Source organism: Meles meles, chromosome 6, assembly GCF_922984935.1.
Source record: "Meles meles chromosome 6, mMelMel3.1 paternal haplotype, whole genome shotgun sequence".
In the NCBI taxonomy this organism is placed as follows: Eukaryota; Metazoa; Chordata; class Mammalia; order Carnivora; family Mustelidae; genus Meles; species Meles meles.
The window spans coordinates 52262301-52278647 of NC_060071.1; the positions used below are offsets into that span (position 1 = coordinate 52262301).

Here is a 16347-nt window from a genome sequence, read left to right on the forward strand (position 1 = left end):
AAGCCTCACCCTCTGCTCAGGTCACGATCTCAGGGTCCTGGGATCGAGCCCCGCATCGGGCTCTCTGCTCAGCAGGGAGCCTGCATCCCCCTTCTCTCTCTCTGCCTGCCTCTCTGCCTACTTGTGATCTCTGTCTGTCAAATTGATAAATAAAACCTTAAAAAAAATTGTTCTTTCATGAGTTAGGAGCAAATTCGGATGGGCAAGTATGGCTGTGGTATCATGGATTGAATGTGATTTAGGAAGATTCACTTGGACGTATTTACATTATTTGCAGGAGCTGTCATGTGATTATTTGCCACTCTAACAGTCTAATAAAGAGAGAGAAGTTTTTCTCTATTTTCAAAAACATATTAAGGTAAATTAAAAGTATTAAGCATTGCTATTTTCCTTTTTAGGACTTTTATTTTTAAATTTCTTATTGGCAAGCATATTATATAAAGTCCATATATAATGAATTTATATATATAAAGTTGTGTATTATTCTACACAATTGTGTATTATAGTTTGATTATTTTTTTCATTGCAAGTAAGTAAAAAACACTAACTTACAATATGCCCCCTTATACACACACTCACACACACACACCATTTTCGCTGTCTATACTTCTTTCCCAGCCATTTTGATTATTTCTTTCATTGCAAGATCATAGCTCCAGTTAAGTTCATTGTACAGGGGAAGGGATGGCCCCCACTCCTGGTGTCAGATGCCCTAGAAAGCATTCCTGCCTGGAAGAGCATTTGTCTATGGCCCCAAGACAAGGCCTGCCCATTATTCCATGCCCGCCACACCCCTTTCTGGAACCTTCCTGCTCAACTAGGAATAATACCTGCTGGGGTACCCAGACTTCGCTGATAGTACCACAACATCCCTCGCCCCCCTCCCCCCTCCCCACTCCCAAGCCTGGCAGCTTCCTCTGCCATGTGGTTCTAGGCCCTGAGCCAGCAGGGAGGCAGACCAGGGTGAGAGCAGAAGGGAGCCTCACGGTGTTAATTGGTGCTAACGAATTCCTGCAGCCCTGTCTTTCCTCCACTACTGTGGGGAGGCAGCAGGACCCACTGCTAGCTTTGCACGTTGCATCCTAAAGTCAAGCAGCCCCTCCCCACTGCCCTAGGTGCCCTGCACATGTGAGAAGGGGTAGGAGGAAAGAGGGCGTTAATATTAAAAATAGTCAATGCCTTCTCTGTGCCGGGATCCTTCCAGAGCACTTTGCATGTATGTTTCTCCCTTAATCTTCATGACAAGGCAGATATTATCAGGAAACCTACTACACAGCTGATAAGCCCCTACTCTGTCCAGTCCCGGTCCCAGCCCAGGTACAGACTTTGCCTCGGTAAGTAGCTCCTGTCAGTCATTATTCCCATTTGATAGAGAAAGAAACTAGGGCCCAGAGAGGCTAGGTAATTCAACCAAGATCACAGAGCCAGCAAATAGCAGAGACAGGATTTGGACTCAGACCGGGCTGATTCTCCCTTAGGTTCCTGATCGCCACACAAAACATCCTCGTGGAGGGGCTCCCACTGAAAGTCCTGTCTCCGTCCTGTGAATAGGAGAGTACCTGTAGGGACACCGGCCCCTCCCCTCCAGCCTTGGGTCACCCCTGCAGGGAGTCAAGGCACTGCAGGACTGGCTTCTTCGGGCCCTAGGGGTGTGGCTTCCCTGGGCTATCACCTGCCCCCTCCCTGCATGGTGACCTCTCCCTGCTCCCTGTCCTCCTCTGTGTTTAAAGGGCAAATGAGACCTCACTGCTCCTGGATCTCCTTTCCTGGCTTGGAGTGTGAGCACAGATGTCACATGGGGGAAGGAGCCTGTATGACCAGAAGCTCCTAGGGTGAACATGGTGGGAGCCAAGGCTCCCGGGGCCCAGGTTTGGCCTCTCTTGGCTCTTGATTTGCTGAGTCCCAAAAGGAAGGATTGCAACAGCACAGCACAATGTGCATAACACACACACACACACACACACACACACACACACTCGCTTGCTCACTCATGCCTGACTCAACTGACCTTGCAGCAGCTCAGGGACCTGAGGGGTTTGGTGCCAAATGTCCAATAAAACACTCGACCAGCTGACCCCCATGATCCTCCTTGGGTCTGACATGTTCTGCTCTTTGACGTCTATGCTGCAATTTTCTCACCTTCCCTTGGGCATCAAAACAGGAGCTATTCCACGGAATTTTGGTAAGAAATCAGTGAAACGGTGCATGTCACGTCCTTAAGGATGGTCCCGGCTCACAGTAAGTCCTGCAGAAATGTTGGCTGTGACCGTCACCTGTTATTATGAAGCCACTCCCCAGCGATCAGGCAATGGGGCCAACCCCTGGCTGGCTCTGGAGGGCATGGGGGTAAAACAGGAGGTTGAATACAAACATTGGGCCTTCCAGAATCTTCTTTGCCATTGACCGGCCGGGCGACCCAGGGCACATTACCTGTTCCCCACCTGCTGCTCCCCCTCCTACCCTAATTCCATGCTTCTGTTTCTCATCTGTAAAATCAGGATGGTTGTAGGGATTAAATGAAGTCATGTGTATAGATTGCTTAATGCAGGGTCTAGACATAAAGGTGCCTATTACCATCATTATCACTACTCATTCTCTGAGGGGTTGTCATGGGGATGGGAACAAAGAACATGTGTTTTCCTCTTGGTTTGTAAAGAAGGAAATTGGGACCCAAAAAGTCAAAATGACTGACCTGAACACCAGCGCTGATCTCTGGCAAGCTGGAATTTAAGAACATAATATCACTGGTCCTTCATACCAATAAACCAACTTGCTGTCTACAGACAGTCTCCATGGGCACAAGCTTGTTTATCCTAGCTTGAAACCTGGGTCATTTTGCTTCTGTCCTTAAAAATAGATTTTTATTTTTTAAGCCAGTTTTAGGTTCACAGCAAAATACAGCAGAAAATACAGAATTCCCGGGACGCCTGGGTGGCTCAGTGGGTTAAGCCTCTGCTTTTGGCTCAGGTCATGATCCCAGCATCCTGGGATCGAGCCCCGCATCGGGCTCTCTGCTCAGCAGGGAGCCTGCTTCCCCCTCTCTCTCTGCCTGCCTCTCTGCCTACTTCTGATCTCTCTTTCTGTGTCAAATAAATAAATAAAATCTTTTTTTAAAAAAAGAAAAGAAAATACGGAATTCCCGCATATCCCTCTCCTCCACAGACATAGTCTCCTTTTCAAGTTCCAACATGCACCGAGTGGGACATTTGTCACAGTTCACAAACCGGCACTGACATGGCATTGTCACCCGAAGTCTGTAAGTTACATCAGGGTTCCTGCTTGGTGTCGTCCATTCTGTGGGTTTCGACAAACGTGTCATGTCATGTGTCCACCATCTACAGGAGCATTCAGAACGGTCTCACTGCTCTGAAATCCTCTGTACTCTGCTTACTCATCCCTTCTCTCCCTTAGCCCCTGGCAACCTCTGCTCTTGTTACTGTCTCCATAGTTTTGCCTTTTTCAGAAGTTCCTATAGTTGGAATCATACAGTACGTAGCCTTCTCAGATCATCTTTTTTCACTCAGTAATATGCATTTAAGCTTCCTCCATGTCTTTTCATGGCTTGGTAGTTCATTTCTTTTTAGTGCTGAATACTATTCCATTGTTTATCCATTCACCTGCTGGAGGTCATTGTTGCTTCCAAGTTTGGGCAGTTATGAATAAGGCTCTTTACTGTTATAAACCCCATGTGTAGATTTTGTGTAGACGTTACAGTTTTTTAAAATATTTCATTTATTTATTTCATAGAAAGAAAGAGAGCATGAGCAGTGGGAGTTGCGGGAGAAGGGCAGAGGGAGAGGGAGAAGCAGGCTTCCTGCTGAGGAGAAAGACTGGTGCAGGACTTGATCTCAGGACCCTGGGATCATGACCTGAGCCGCAGGCACATTCTTAACCAACTGAGCCCCCCAGCTGCCTAGCATAGATGTCAGTTTTCAACTCGTTTGGGTAAACGCCAAGGAGTATCAGTGCTGGATCGTATGGTATGAGTATGTTTAGTTCTGTAAGAAACCGCCAAACTGTCTTCCGAAGTGGCTGTGTCTCTTGTGTGCCCACCAGCAACGAACAAGAGTCCCTGTCGCTCTACATCTTCACCAGTGTTTGCTGTTGTCCTTATTTGGGAGCTTTGCCCCCATTTTGCAGTCAGGGGGGCTGAGGAGCAGAGAGGCAAAGGCTTCGTCCCAGCAGTGACAGATCGTCCTCCCACTCCACCTTCTCCCTGCGCACCTAGCTCTCACAGTGCGTAGGCTACGGAGTCATTTTCCAACGGGCCCTGTGCCCTGCCCAGCAGGCTGGGGGGAGCATCTCACCTGCTGGGAGAAGCTTCTCTGGTGAGTCACCTGAGCAAGCATCCCTGCAGAGGGGATTCTGGAACAAAGGGCAAACCTGCGGGGTGGCTGTTTCTCTTCCCCTCTGCGGATGGCTAGATGGTGCTGTCCGAAGAGCCGGCTTGCTGACAGTTGGACATGAGTTGGTGTCCCTCTTTGCCACTCACGAGCTGTGCGGCTGTGTCCAAGTCACCTACCCTCTAAGACTTCGTTTCCCCACCTGAAAAATGGGGGCCACTCCCTGGGGTTTTTGGCAGGATCAGAGAGGTCTCTGCGTGTGTTAAGTGCCTACAGGTAATACAGCAATGACTCAGACCTTATACCATCTATATTCATAAGGGATATTGTTCTAGGGTCTTCTTTTCTTGTGATGTCTTTGTCTGGATTTGGTGTCAGGGTAATCCTGGCCTTATAGAATGAGTTGGGGGCTACTGAAGGTCTTGATCATGAAATTTTAACGACATTGGAAGAAACTTCTGGGTGGTGACTCATAAGCCGGTGTCCTCACAATGAGAAGAGTCCAGGGGCTAAAATAACCGGGAACAAGCCAAGTGACCACAAAGGTGGGCTGGTTTGAGAGTCAGGAAACCCCAAGTACAAAAGTAGGGGTGCTACCATGCTCTCCTTTCAGTATCCCCTGGGGTTTGATGGAGACCGTGGAAGCCGAGCCAGTCCCTACCTAAGTAGCGGAGAGCATAGGGAAGGAACTATCCAAAAGGGCAGAGATCCAAATGGTGCAGCAGAAAGAGCCCAGCTTGGAGGCAGGCTGACCCACGGTGACTCTTGTCTCCATCCCTGCCTCTTCCAACAACCTTGGGCTCCAATTCACTGAAACTCTATCTCTTCATCTGCAAAATGGACATAAACCCCTCTAGGACTGCAGTAAAGACAGATTGAGACACCAGCCCAGGGAAGGCTCCAGGGACTGGTCATCTTCAGATTCTTGATCTTGGGTCCCCATGTCTGATGATGGCAGAAACCATGAATCTTCCCGCCTGCAGAGGTCCCCCGGCAGGATTCTGTCCTTTTGGAAGGAAGTCTGGAGGAAGAGGAAGAAGTAATGGATGGTGTCCCTGGCTGTGGGCACCTACAAGCCATGACCTGGGTAGGTAGGGGATGGGGGGCTCAGTCCACAGAGTGTCCAGCTCTTGCTTTCAGTTCGAATCATTATCTCAGGGTCGTGAAATCGAGCCCCATGTCTGCGCTGGTGGTCATGGAGCCTGCTTGGGATTCTCTCTCTCTCCCTCTGCCCCTCCCCCCACACCCTCTTTCAAATAAATAAATAAATAAATAAATAAGTAAATAAATAAATATCCATGCCCACACTTGGGTGGCTCAGTCGATTAAGTGTCTGACTTTGGCTCAGGTCATAATGTCAGGGTCCTGGGATAGAATCCCATTCCGGACTTGAGCTCAGTGGAGAGTATGCTTGTCTCTCTCCCTCTACTGCTCCCCCCGCTTGTGCTCTCTTTCTCTCTCTTTCAAATACATAGACTCTTAAAAAGAAGAAGGAGGAGGAGAAGCAGCAGCAGCAGCAGCAGCAGCAGCGGTAGCCATGCCCCAGGGTGCAGGGTGCGGAAGAATTTGGGGATAGAGATCTGATGGCAGACATCCCTCTAAACAATTGCCCAAGAACGCGGGCACTGCCTTCTGTGTCCTGTCCTAGAGGATCGGCTCCACACCAGCGCAGTATCCTTCTCTCCTTCCATCCAGCTCTGTGGGCCACCACACCAGGAAAGGCAGCTCACTCTCCCCTCTGCCTGGGCTTCTCGTGCCCAGACACACAGCACTCCCGTCCTGGTCCCTCGAGGTTCTGCCCGAGTGTTGCTGTGCTCCTTAGGTCTCCCCGACCCCTTCTTGCATCACACCCTTCAGCCCCGGCCATGTATTTACCGGGGCATTTGTTCATTGTCTCTATCCCTGGCCCCACACTCACAGAACACAAGTTTATAGGGGCAAGGAATTTGGCTTTGGTCCCACCCCTGTCCTCAGCCCCCCGCACCACAGATGGTACAGAGTAGGTTCCTGTTAAATATTTGCCAAATGAATTGTCAAATTAATACCACTTTCCTGATGGGAGAAGCAGTCATGGAATGGAGACATAACCGATGGGAAGGTAAGACTTGGGGGAGAGGAGCCCGGACCACAAGGAGACCAAGATGCAGACACCAGCTCCCACTTGTAAGAAGCACTCCCGGGGCTGACCGTGGGGGTATCCTCTTACACAAACACACAGGGCTGCTGTAAGAGATGAGGCTCAGGTCCCCAGATCCACAGCCCAGCACCCTCCCCTCCAAACAAGTCTCCTTCGCTGGTCTCTCTGAAAGCAGGTGCCACTGTCTTGGAGAGCAGCCTAGCCCAGCGAGGGTGGGGGAAGGGGGAGAACCAGTCAGGGCCTAAGCTGCCACCAATGCAAGATGCCTGGGTGCCTGGCCTGGACCCTGCCTAGGGCTTGGTGCCCCATTTCTCTTGTCAGGATACCCTCTGACATTTATCCCAGGCGTGGGGTTGGCTTGATGACCCCCCCACCAAGAGCTCCGGGACTCACACTTGGGGAGTTGTCCTAGAGCTCTGAAATCAGGCCTCCCTTCCGAGAGGGTGGTCTGGTGGGTAGGTAGTTCCCACCGTGTGGCTGGTGCTCAGGCTTTTGTGGGACGGAGGTTCCTGAAATGGGGCTGACATGCTGATTAGGAGTGATTCCCATGTCAGACTCAAGACAAGTTCAGGCCTCTGGGCTACCATCGGTCTCCCGCTGACCCTGTGCGTAAGTCTGGGCTGGGGCTTCCCCTCATCTATGATCTGACCACAGTGTCGCCTCTGGCCAATAGCCTAGAGTGGCAGGGGTGGCTGCAAGCATCCTTCACCCTGGTACTGACCTTCCTGAGCCCCCAGGACAGTTCTCCACCCCACTGCAGGCTTCCATGGCTTAAAACATTGGTCATTTACAACACCCTGGCATTCTGAACGCTCAATTTATGCCCAGAAAACAAGTGATCCTTCTCATTTCCCCACACGTCGGGTACGACTCGCATGGAGGGGCATCACCGATGAAGCAGATGAAGACCCTTTGAAGAGTTCATTGGAAGCCAGGATTTCTGGATGTCACAGTGGGTGGTACAGCGTCATCCGTGATGATGCAACTGGCATGAAAGAGACAGTAGCAGGGACCAGCAGAGGCAAGGGGACCCGTATTGTCTGGCTACAAACAGGTTCCTAAGAAGCATGACATTGTGAATGATAGCAGTGTTCTTGCCTTTTTCTCCTAGCGGAAGATGAGGAATTAACTAGGAATGACATATTTGACAATAAAGAATAGAGAGAGACGGTTGAATAAGAAAAGATGGTTCTTGGGGTGCCTGGGTGGCTCAGTTGATCAAATGTGTGCCTTCAGCTCTGGTCATGATCTCAGGGTCCTGGGATTGAGTCCCACGTTGGGCTTGAGGCTCAGTGGGAAGTCTCCTTGTCCCTCTGCCTCTGCCCTTCCCCTACTCCCGATCTCTCTCAAAAAAAAAAAAAAAAACCAACAAAAAAACTAAAAAAAGAAAAGATATTTCCTAGATTCTACAAAGAATCTTCATAAGCCCTGTCTGGACAATAAACAAGTTAGTTAGTTTCTTTTCTCTACACATTATTATAAATCTTTATTGATAAATCACAACACCACATATGGGCCAAGAATTTTGTAGTACATTTAAAAATCAAATTGTTTATATAGACATGGATCCCCCGCCACACACACACAGATTTCCATAAGGCCCTGCCCACACTAAGAGCAGTCCTAAGGAGGGGGAGATAAGCCTGATTCTTGTGGACTGGAGTCAGAATGTCTTACAGCAGGGGGAGACCCGGGGAACCATCTGGTCTAAAGCCTGCTCTTTACAAGTGACGGGGGATTGAAATGCAACAGTGACACCTCCGGGTATTTAACAGGGACAAGCTGGTAAGTGCTAGGGGCTCCGTGGAGGGAGAGGACAGAGTGTCTGGGTGTTGGGGAGGGGGATCCTCAGAATGGAAGGACTTTCTGCTGAGCCAGGCTGGAGGAGGATGGCACAGAGCATTCCTGGGGTGGCAGTGGGGGATCCAGGATCTTCTCATTCTATAAAGAAGCCCCAGACTCCTCCTGGAGGAGTCTGTCCCTGGAGACACAGAGGGAGAGGGACCTGCGGGGCTGGGGACTGTCAGGGACTGGTCTGACTGAAGGCATCTGGGAAGGGTAGTCACCCCATAAGTATATCTCTGAGACCCTTCTCCAAGTCTCTGAGCCTTGAGGACCTTCTCTCCCACAAGGCAATCAGGATACCCAGGCCCTTCCCGCTCCTGGGGGCATCTTCAGGATTGGCCTGGAAGGGCCGAGGGGGACTAACCGTGGGCAGTACCTGCAGCTCCGGAGGCTGTACACGATTTCAAGCCAAAGCGTGAACACCCAGAGCCAGGGCCCTTTTCTGGTTCTGCCATGCCTGTAACCTCCTCATCCTTGGTGGAAATATCTTAAAAGCCTCCAGCTACGATTTTGAAGCACAGGTTAAAATTCCGGGCTGTTGCCTGAGAGACGGGAGGTGAAACAGCCCCTTCCTCCTGGTTCTGTGTGGTTTGTGAAGCACCTTCCAGCCGCTGGCCCACAGGATGCCTGCTGTACTGTATGCTGAAAATCGGTGCTCTTCAGAATCCCAGGAGGACTTACTTAAACACAACGCTGGACCCACTTTCAGAGTTCCAGAGCCAGTAAGCCTGGTGTGGGGCCCAAGAATCTGTGTTTAGAACAAGCTCCCAGAGCCACCTGCTGCTGCTCTGGGACCCAGGCTTTGAGAGGCACAGGTGGAGGTGTTCCCAAAGTTGAGATGCAAAAGGAGCTCCAAGCTGGGAATCTGGTTCCCGGGTCCCAGGTGGCCAGATACCAGGGACCACTCGCGCCCTCTGTTGGTGGTTGGTGGCATGGCTGGCTTTTCTTTCCCTTCCGTTTTTTTCTTTCAAACATTTTTTTATCTTTAATACACGTTTGCCAATTCCTACTACTAGAGTCGATGGATTTCTGTCATCTCATTCTATAACGGAGCAAACCATGGCCTGGCTAGGCTACGGGGCTTTGGTATACCACATGCTCACATATGGTAAGGCTTGAACTAGAACTCAGGCTTCTGATTCCCTTCCCTGTCTGTACCCTGGAGGAGTCTGAATCCACAGGCTACTTGCGCAGATACACGGCCCCCAGTGCCCTCTCACTGAGATCCCATAACAGCTCTCTGGACCAGTGGTATTACCTCCACTGGAAAAGAGGAGACGGGTACAAGGAGATCAAACACCTGTCCTGATCCCACAGATAAGTGTGGGAGAGCCAGGATTTGAGCCCAGGCATTAGGATTCCAGACCACAGCACTGAAGCCTTGTACTGTATAAGAGTGGGCAGAGTCTCTGGAGCACATCTATCTCTCGGCTGCACCTGCGGTGTCTGCCATCTTCCTTGCCAGTGGCTGAACATGCCTGTTTGCCACCATGGCCCCAGAGAGAGCTGGGAGAGCAGACAAGGGCAGGGGCAGCTGAATCCTGGCTTCCCTCACGGAGCTTCCCTCACTTATGCATCTCCTCCCTTCTTCATCCATTTCCATACATCCCACATATGCACGGCATGCATACAGGCACGCACAGATATGGGGAGGACACAGACTTGTAGATTTGAAGCGTGGAGAGGTGGGGGTGACAGAGACAGGGGCTGGAAAGAACCCAGGGACTAAGACATGTAGCCAAGGAGTGAGACTTGGAAAAACATGAAGAAGAGCCAGGAAGGGAGAAATAGAAACCATGAGGATTGTATAGAGGGAAGGGGATGAAGGAACGCTCTAGAATTGCTGTGTGCTGGAACCGCCAAGAAAAGGAGTAGTTCCTGTCTTCAAGCAGCTTGTTCTACTGCAGGATGCCAAACACACAAACAGGAAATGTCAAAACAATGCACAGGCACAGAAAGAAACTCGGGGAGTGTAGAAAGTAGCACAGAGGCTGGGCAGCTACGCCATCCTCGTCATAATCCAGGAAGGCCTCCTGGAGGAGGCAACATCTGAGGAAAGAATGAGGAAGACTCTGACAGGTACTGAGGCGGAAGATATGGGTAAGAGTATGATGAGACAAGAAGCCTGAAGGTGAAAGAGACTGAGTGGGTCTTGGAGGATCCTGTTTGGGCTTCATCCTGAAGGCATCAGGGAGCCCCTGACCAGTTTCATGGAGGCAGATCTGTGTGTGTTTGCTCAGGAGTGCATGAGCTGCTGGGTAGAGAATGGATGGGTGGGCACAAGTAGGAGGCAGGAGGACCAGATGGTGTGACCCAAGCAAAAGAAAATGCTGCGAGGGCAGTAATAGTGGAGACAGCTCCTTTTCTCAGGCTATGCTTTGGGGGAGAATGCGAAGTGAGATGGGCCGTGTTGCTGGAACTCAGGGCAGGCGGTGTTGTGGTATAGACAACTGCACCACCGAACAGGCATTTCTGAGCATCTTCTTCGGATTTGACAAGGGGAGGCAGAGTTCTTTGAGAGGCTCTTCACTCTCTCCCAGACCTCCATTCCGAGGGGGAGATGAGACGAGAGGGGTGAGCCACCAGCCCGTGAGGGATCGGGAACATTTTCTGTCTGCCTTTGGAGCTTGTCACATGGGTTGTGGGCAGAAGATTGATGTTCCTAATTACATTTGGCTCAAGCTGATATTAAGTATTTGTCTCATTCCCAGAGCCCACAATACCGGCGGATGGTGGGGAAGGTGCCAAGAGGCATGCTGGCTAGCTGAGGCTAACAATCTGGGATCTGAAATATCCGTGAGGGATAAAATGGACAAGTCACAGCCATGGGGGGAGGGTGACCGGTGTTTTTGAGTTGGCCTTCAGTGTCTTTCAAGAATGGTTGGAGGGGCCCTGGAAAGGTCTGAAAGTCCAGCCTCCAGTCTCGAAGGCTGATCTTACCCAAGACAATCCAGACAGGGAATGTGACCCACTTCTGATGCAGGACAGCTCGCCTAGGGAAAATGCTTTTGTGGGTCTAATTTAAATTTCCTCTGCTGTGTGTCAAAGGTTTATTTCACTTGATTCATTGTTAACAGCGTTAAATATTCACTGAGCACCTACTGTTTGCCCAGAGGCACACAGCAAGAGAAGCCATGGCCTTGTGCTCAGGACGCTTGTCGGCTCATGTCGGGAAGCTCATGAAAACACCAGGCACTCAGACCCAAATGAGCATGGGGGCTGGAGTCCGGGTGCACCAAAGAGGTAGGGCCGCAAGAGGTGGGGAATGTTTGAATTAGTGCATAATCAGGAGGGCATTCTTGGCAGGGGAGCACTGTGGTCAAAAGCATGTGGTCCAACATAGGAACAGGAAGGGTGTGCACAGAGGAAATGCAGCAACATTTGCTCCCCAAGAGAATTAGCAAGTCATTCAAACATGTTGAAGTAGGGCTAGTAGCTGTCCATCTACCTCCCAGGGCAAGTGTGAAGATCACATAGGACAACAGGTGTGAGTGTGCACTGTGGAACCCGCAGAGCCACGGTGCAATGCTGGGAATGCTAGGCACCATTTAAAAAGACTTCTGGGGAACCTGGGTGGCTCAGTCCTTAAGCGTCTACCTTTGGTTCAGGTCCTGGTCCCAGGGTCCTGGGATCAAGCCCCGCATGGAGCTCCTTGCTGGGCAGGAACCCTGCTTCTATCTCTCCCATTCCCCCTCTTTGTGTTCCCTCTCTCTCACTATGTCTCTCTCTGTAAAATAAAATAAAATAAAATAATCAAATAAAAGATCTCTATTAGAAAGACTTCTGTTCAAGTCCTGGCTGTCAGTGTGGTGTGTGATCTTGGGCAAGTCCCCTTCCCTCTCTGAGTGTGTTCACTCATCAGCAAAATGAAGATGGTAATTCCTTCCTCATACTCTTGCAGGTAGGGTTACAGGAAAAGAAATTAAAATAAAAATATAGCAGGCCGATCCACTGAGCGCTCAGCAGATCCTGATGACTACTGTTGTTGTCTACTCAGCCAGCTCCTTGAAGGCGGGCTCCTTGAAGGCAGGCACCTGGTCTCCCCAGAGCAGGTGCCCAGACACCACCTGGTCCACTTGGTCTAGTTAATTGCTTTGCACAGTCGCGGTGGAGCAGGAAGCCAGCACTTCCCGGCTTAAGGCAGGCAGTGGGGCGCGAAGATCCCTCCGCCTCCATCTCCACTAACCCCTCCTCTTCTGAGTCTCGGAGGTTCAGTATCTGCCGAAACCGGTTCTGCTCAGGTGCTCGGGAAGGAGGAGACTTGCCCGGTTACCTTCAGGTGGTTGTCCCTCAAGTCCGTCAGCGGCTGGATGTGGCGTGACCCAGGTCAGGATTCATGCACCACACAGGTCGCGCCTGTGCTCCGCCAGAGCAGCGCTGCACCCAAGCGCAGGGTAGACACACCTAGGACAGGGACCGTCCGATCTCGAGAGGAGTCTAGCTTTTTTAACAAGGGGTTCCGTAGAGAGCTTGTGGCGACGTGGAAAGAGCGGGCGCCAGGACGACCGCCTGGAGCCAAGGATGGCTGTTTGCCCTTGTCTAAGTCACTTCCCAGTCTGGTCCTCAGTTTCCTTCTCTGTGAAACTGGCTACATTGCCCGCTGGGCCAGCCAATCGCTGCGGGGAATTAAATTCAAAAGACCGCTTGTCCCGCGACGCAGCGCGAGGTCGAGCGAGGCAAGGCCTGCGGCCGCCACGCCCCTCTCCGCTGCCGCGCGGCACTCTAGGCCCGGGAAGGACTTCGCCAACCTCCAGGGGGCGAGCCTGGCGGGCTTCCCGGCCCACGCGGCGTCTCGGCCGTCTAGCGTGTGACTTCAGCAGCGTCCCCGGGCCAACGGGGGCCCCCGAGCGCGGGGGTGGCCGTGCGCGCCCGCAGCCAGCAGGTGCCAGGACCTGGCCTCGCCTGGACGCGTGGCGTCCGCGGGCGCGAAGGGGTTAAGGCCGCGGGCCTGGGCGCCTGGCCGGGGCCAGGGGAGCGGCGGTGCCCCGCGGCGGGCTAGCAAGCCCCAGGCGCAGGGCAGGGCAGCGGGCGGGCGTGCGCTTCCTCCTCCTCCTCCTCCTCCTCCTCCTCCCCTCCGCCTCCTCCTTTGTAGCGAGTTCCCGGCCCCTCTTCCTCCCCCCGCCCCCCAGCCTGGGCCCTCTCCCCCTCTCCCTTTCTTCCTGCCTCGCCTTCCTGCGGCGAAGGAGGCTCATCTATTATAAATGCACATTCGGGGCTGACATCAGCGGCGAGCGGCGGGCGAGCGCCGACGAGCGGTCCCTGCGCGCTGCCCGCCCGGAGCGCGGCCCCAGGCTCCTGCGAACTGCCCGCGGGGCGCGGGGAGCGGCGAGCGCGCCCAGAGCTGCCCGCGCCGCGCCCGCCCGCTTCCCGCCGCCGCCTGGGGCCCGCGGTGGACCCCGGCCACCGCCCCCGCACGCCGCGCCCGCGCCCCCGCACCGCCCGGGAGTTTCTGCATGACTGTCACAAAGGTAAGCGCCGCTCGCCCGCCGCGCCCGGGACCCGCCGGCGCCTGCAGCCCCCGGCCTCGGCTGCTGGGGGCGCGGGGGTGTGGGCGTGGGGAGGGGGCACTGGTGCCGGGGAGGTGCGGCGCGCGCCTCCTCTGCTCCCCCGGTCCCTCCAGTCGCCCTGGCCCCCAGGGACTGCGGAGGGAAGGGGGAGGATGCCGCTTTGGCAGCCGCAGTGCTTTGGACACCATCCCCCCCCCCCCCCCCCCCGCACCGGCCCGCCCCGCGACTGCATTTTTAACCCTTATTTAGGATGCTGCATTTTTAACCCCTGGAGAGCAGTGTTGGGCAGCTGCTTGGTGTCTCCCGTTAGAGCGCGCCGCGGGGAGCGACGCTGGCAGGAGTGGGTGTGGGAATGGGCTTGTCGCCCTGGGGAGACCATCCGACGGGCAAATCCACCCCACCTGCCGGCCGCTGCTGCCGGTCCCGCGAACTCTGGCCTCACTCCGGAGCTACTCAGTGGAGAAGGCACTCCTCCAGCCCCAGGAGTTGCCGCCAGGGGTAGGACAGGTTCCCTGATGACCCTCTTGAAGATGCGGGGAGGGAATGTGACAGGGAGCGGAGAGATGCGCGTTCTGACAGCCCCCATATTGGAGGAGAGTTCTGACTCTGCTACAGCCGCCCAGGTTTATTGGAGAGACTTTGCGGCCTCCCCATTATGGAAAGCAGACCAAGGTAGTTGTGGAAAGTGCCCAGCATCAGGAGACCAGAGGAGAACTGAGTTCACTCCTCCCTCTGCCCCAAACCCCATGGATGACCTTGGCCGGGCCCTTCTGCTCCGAGCCTCAGTTTCCTCTTGTGTGATGTGAGGATGATACTGTGGGTCCTGGGGGTGGTGACAGACAGTTGAAGAATTAGTAAGAAGATCAGAGGTGTGAACCCAGACTTTTCAGAGGGCCCTGTCAGGGTAAGGAGCTCACAGCCTGGCCTTGGCCTTTAGGATTGGCATCCCCACACCAAGGCCAGATTCCAGTAGCTACCCACCTGGCTCTCAGGACTGGAGAGCTGGAGGCCAGTGTGGAGAGGAGGTCAGAGCAGTGGACCAGATGGAGGGTCAGCTGTGGAGGTGATGGGAAGGGTACTTCTGGCTCCTTCTGCTAAGCCAGGAGTTACCAGTGCCTCCAGGAGATCTGCCTGCCCAGAGACAGCATGTCTGTCCAGGGTCTTTGGGCTCAGTCCCAAAACTGGGACTTAGAAACGTTGCTGGGGGTGGGGGGATGTGTCTGGGGGCTAAGGGTCTGCCTCAGTTTTGACTACTCCTGACAGGGCTGCTGTGGACCACGGTGGGTAGGATGCTTCGTGTTTGGACATGATGCAAATGCTGTTTGCCTGGGAAGGATTATTATCATTAAGGTTATTCATGTCAAAGACGCAAGCAGGCCGAGGCAAAGAGTAATGGATGGGCCTGGATGAGAGATAAAGCATATGAGATTTGTAATAATAGCACTGAAATTTAACTCAGTGCCTCCCCTGCGTCTCTTTATGTACATGAGCTCAGGCAGCCTTCCTTCCCAGGAGGCCTGCAAGGAAGGTGTGTTCAGCCCCCTTAGAAGTGGAAGAGGCTGAGGCTCAGAGAGGAAAAGGGACTTGCTTAAGTTCACACAGCAAGTAAGTAGCAAAGCTGGGATTTGCCGTCAGCTCTATCACAACCTATAGCCTGTGATCTTTGTCTTGCTCTGCACTGTTGAGTACACGGAGGCTGGGTTATACTCGGAGCCTCAGGCCCTGGGGCATGGAGCCCACAAAAGTGGGTACTTGTCTGCTAAACTCAGTGGCAGGCCTAGCCTCTTGGATCTAGTGATTATTCACTGATGCCCTCCCCTTTCTGCACAGCCCCCACCAAACCCTCCTGGATGTTCTCCTGCCCTAACCAATGTGGCATCAGTTTAAGCCAGCTCAGAGGATTAGATAAAATCCCCACCTTAACCCTAGCTTCTCTCCCCTTGCCAGCCCTTCGCAGACCAGCAGTGTTCACGTGGGGAGGCCTAGGAGAGCAAAAGAGAAGCAGAGAGGGCCTAGGGGCCCTCCTGCTGCCTGAAAACCTGCCAGAAGAGGCTTCCCCATGAGTTCTAGAAGAACCACAGTGCTCTGGGAGTCTGAAGGCCTGGCCTCTAGTGCTCAGTCAACCACAGAAAGGCTGTGTGACTTTGGGCTAGTCACTGCCATCTCTAAGCCTCTGTCTTTTCCATCTGTGAGGTGCAGCAGTTGGTTTCTTGGATGTCTTGGATCCCTTCTGTTGGGCGTTGGCACGTCTTCTACGAGGAAGTGGGCTCTGATGGCGACAGGGGGAGCTCTCTCTTTTGGGGGGTTGGTCTAGTCACAAGACAGATAAGAAGAGGAACCCTTGAGGGGGTCTGAGAGGTGGAATCTCTCCTTACCAACTGGAGTGAAAGGCAGGGGATGACTGGGCTGGAGGGTGAGACCCACCCAGCCCTGGCTGCTCCTTAAGGCAAAGGTCACCCCTTTCTGGTGAGCCCCGGCTGCCTGCCCCTTGGAGTCCTCTGGGCCAGGGGTAAGG

General features: G+C 53.2%; 1 protein-coding gene across 3 annotated transcripts in view; it reads left to right on the forward strand.

The window, feature by feature from the left end:
- The first annotated feature begins 12627 nt into the window (after positions 1 to 12627).
- Positions 12628 to 16347, forward strand: part of CORO2B (coronin 2B) — a 127217-nt gene continuing 123497 nt past the window's right edge. For 2 of the 3 annotated variants that reach the window (XR_006818725.1, XM_046008736.1), the window contains exon 1: positions 13159 to 13793. Coding sequence is in view for 1 of the 3 variants with exons in the window: in XM_046008736.1 (XP_045864692.1) it covers positions 13779 to 13793 (15 nt within the window). In the remaining 2 variants the exon portion in view is untranslated. Of the gene's footprint in view, positions 12652 to 13158; positions 13794 to 16347 lie in introns of those variants that run through there. The other variant, XM_046008738.1, reaches the window with a different exon arrangement.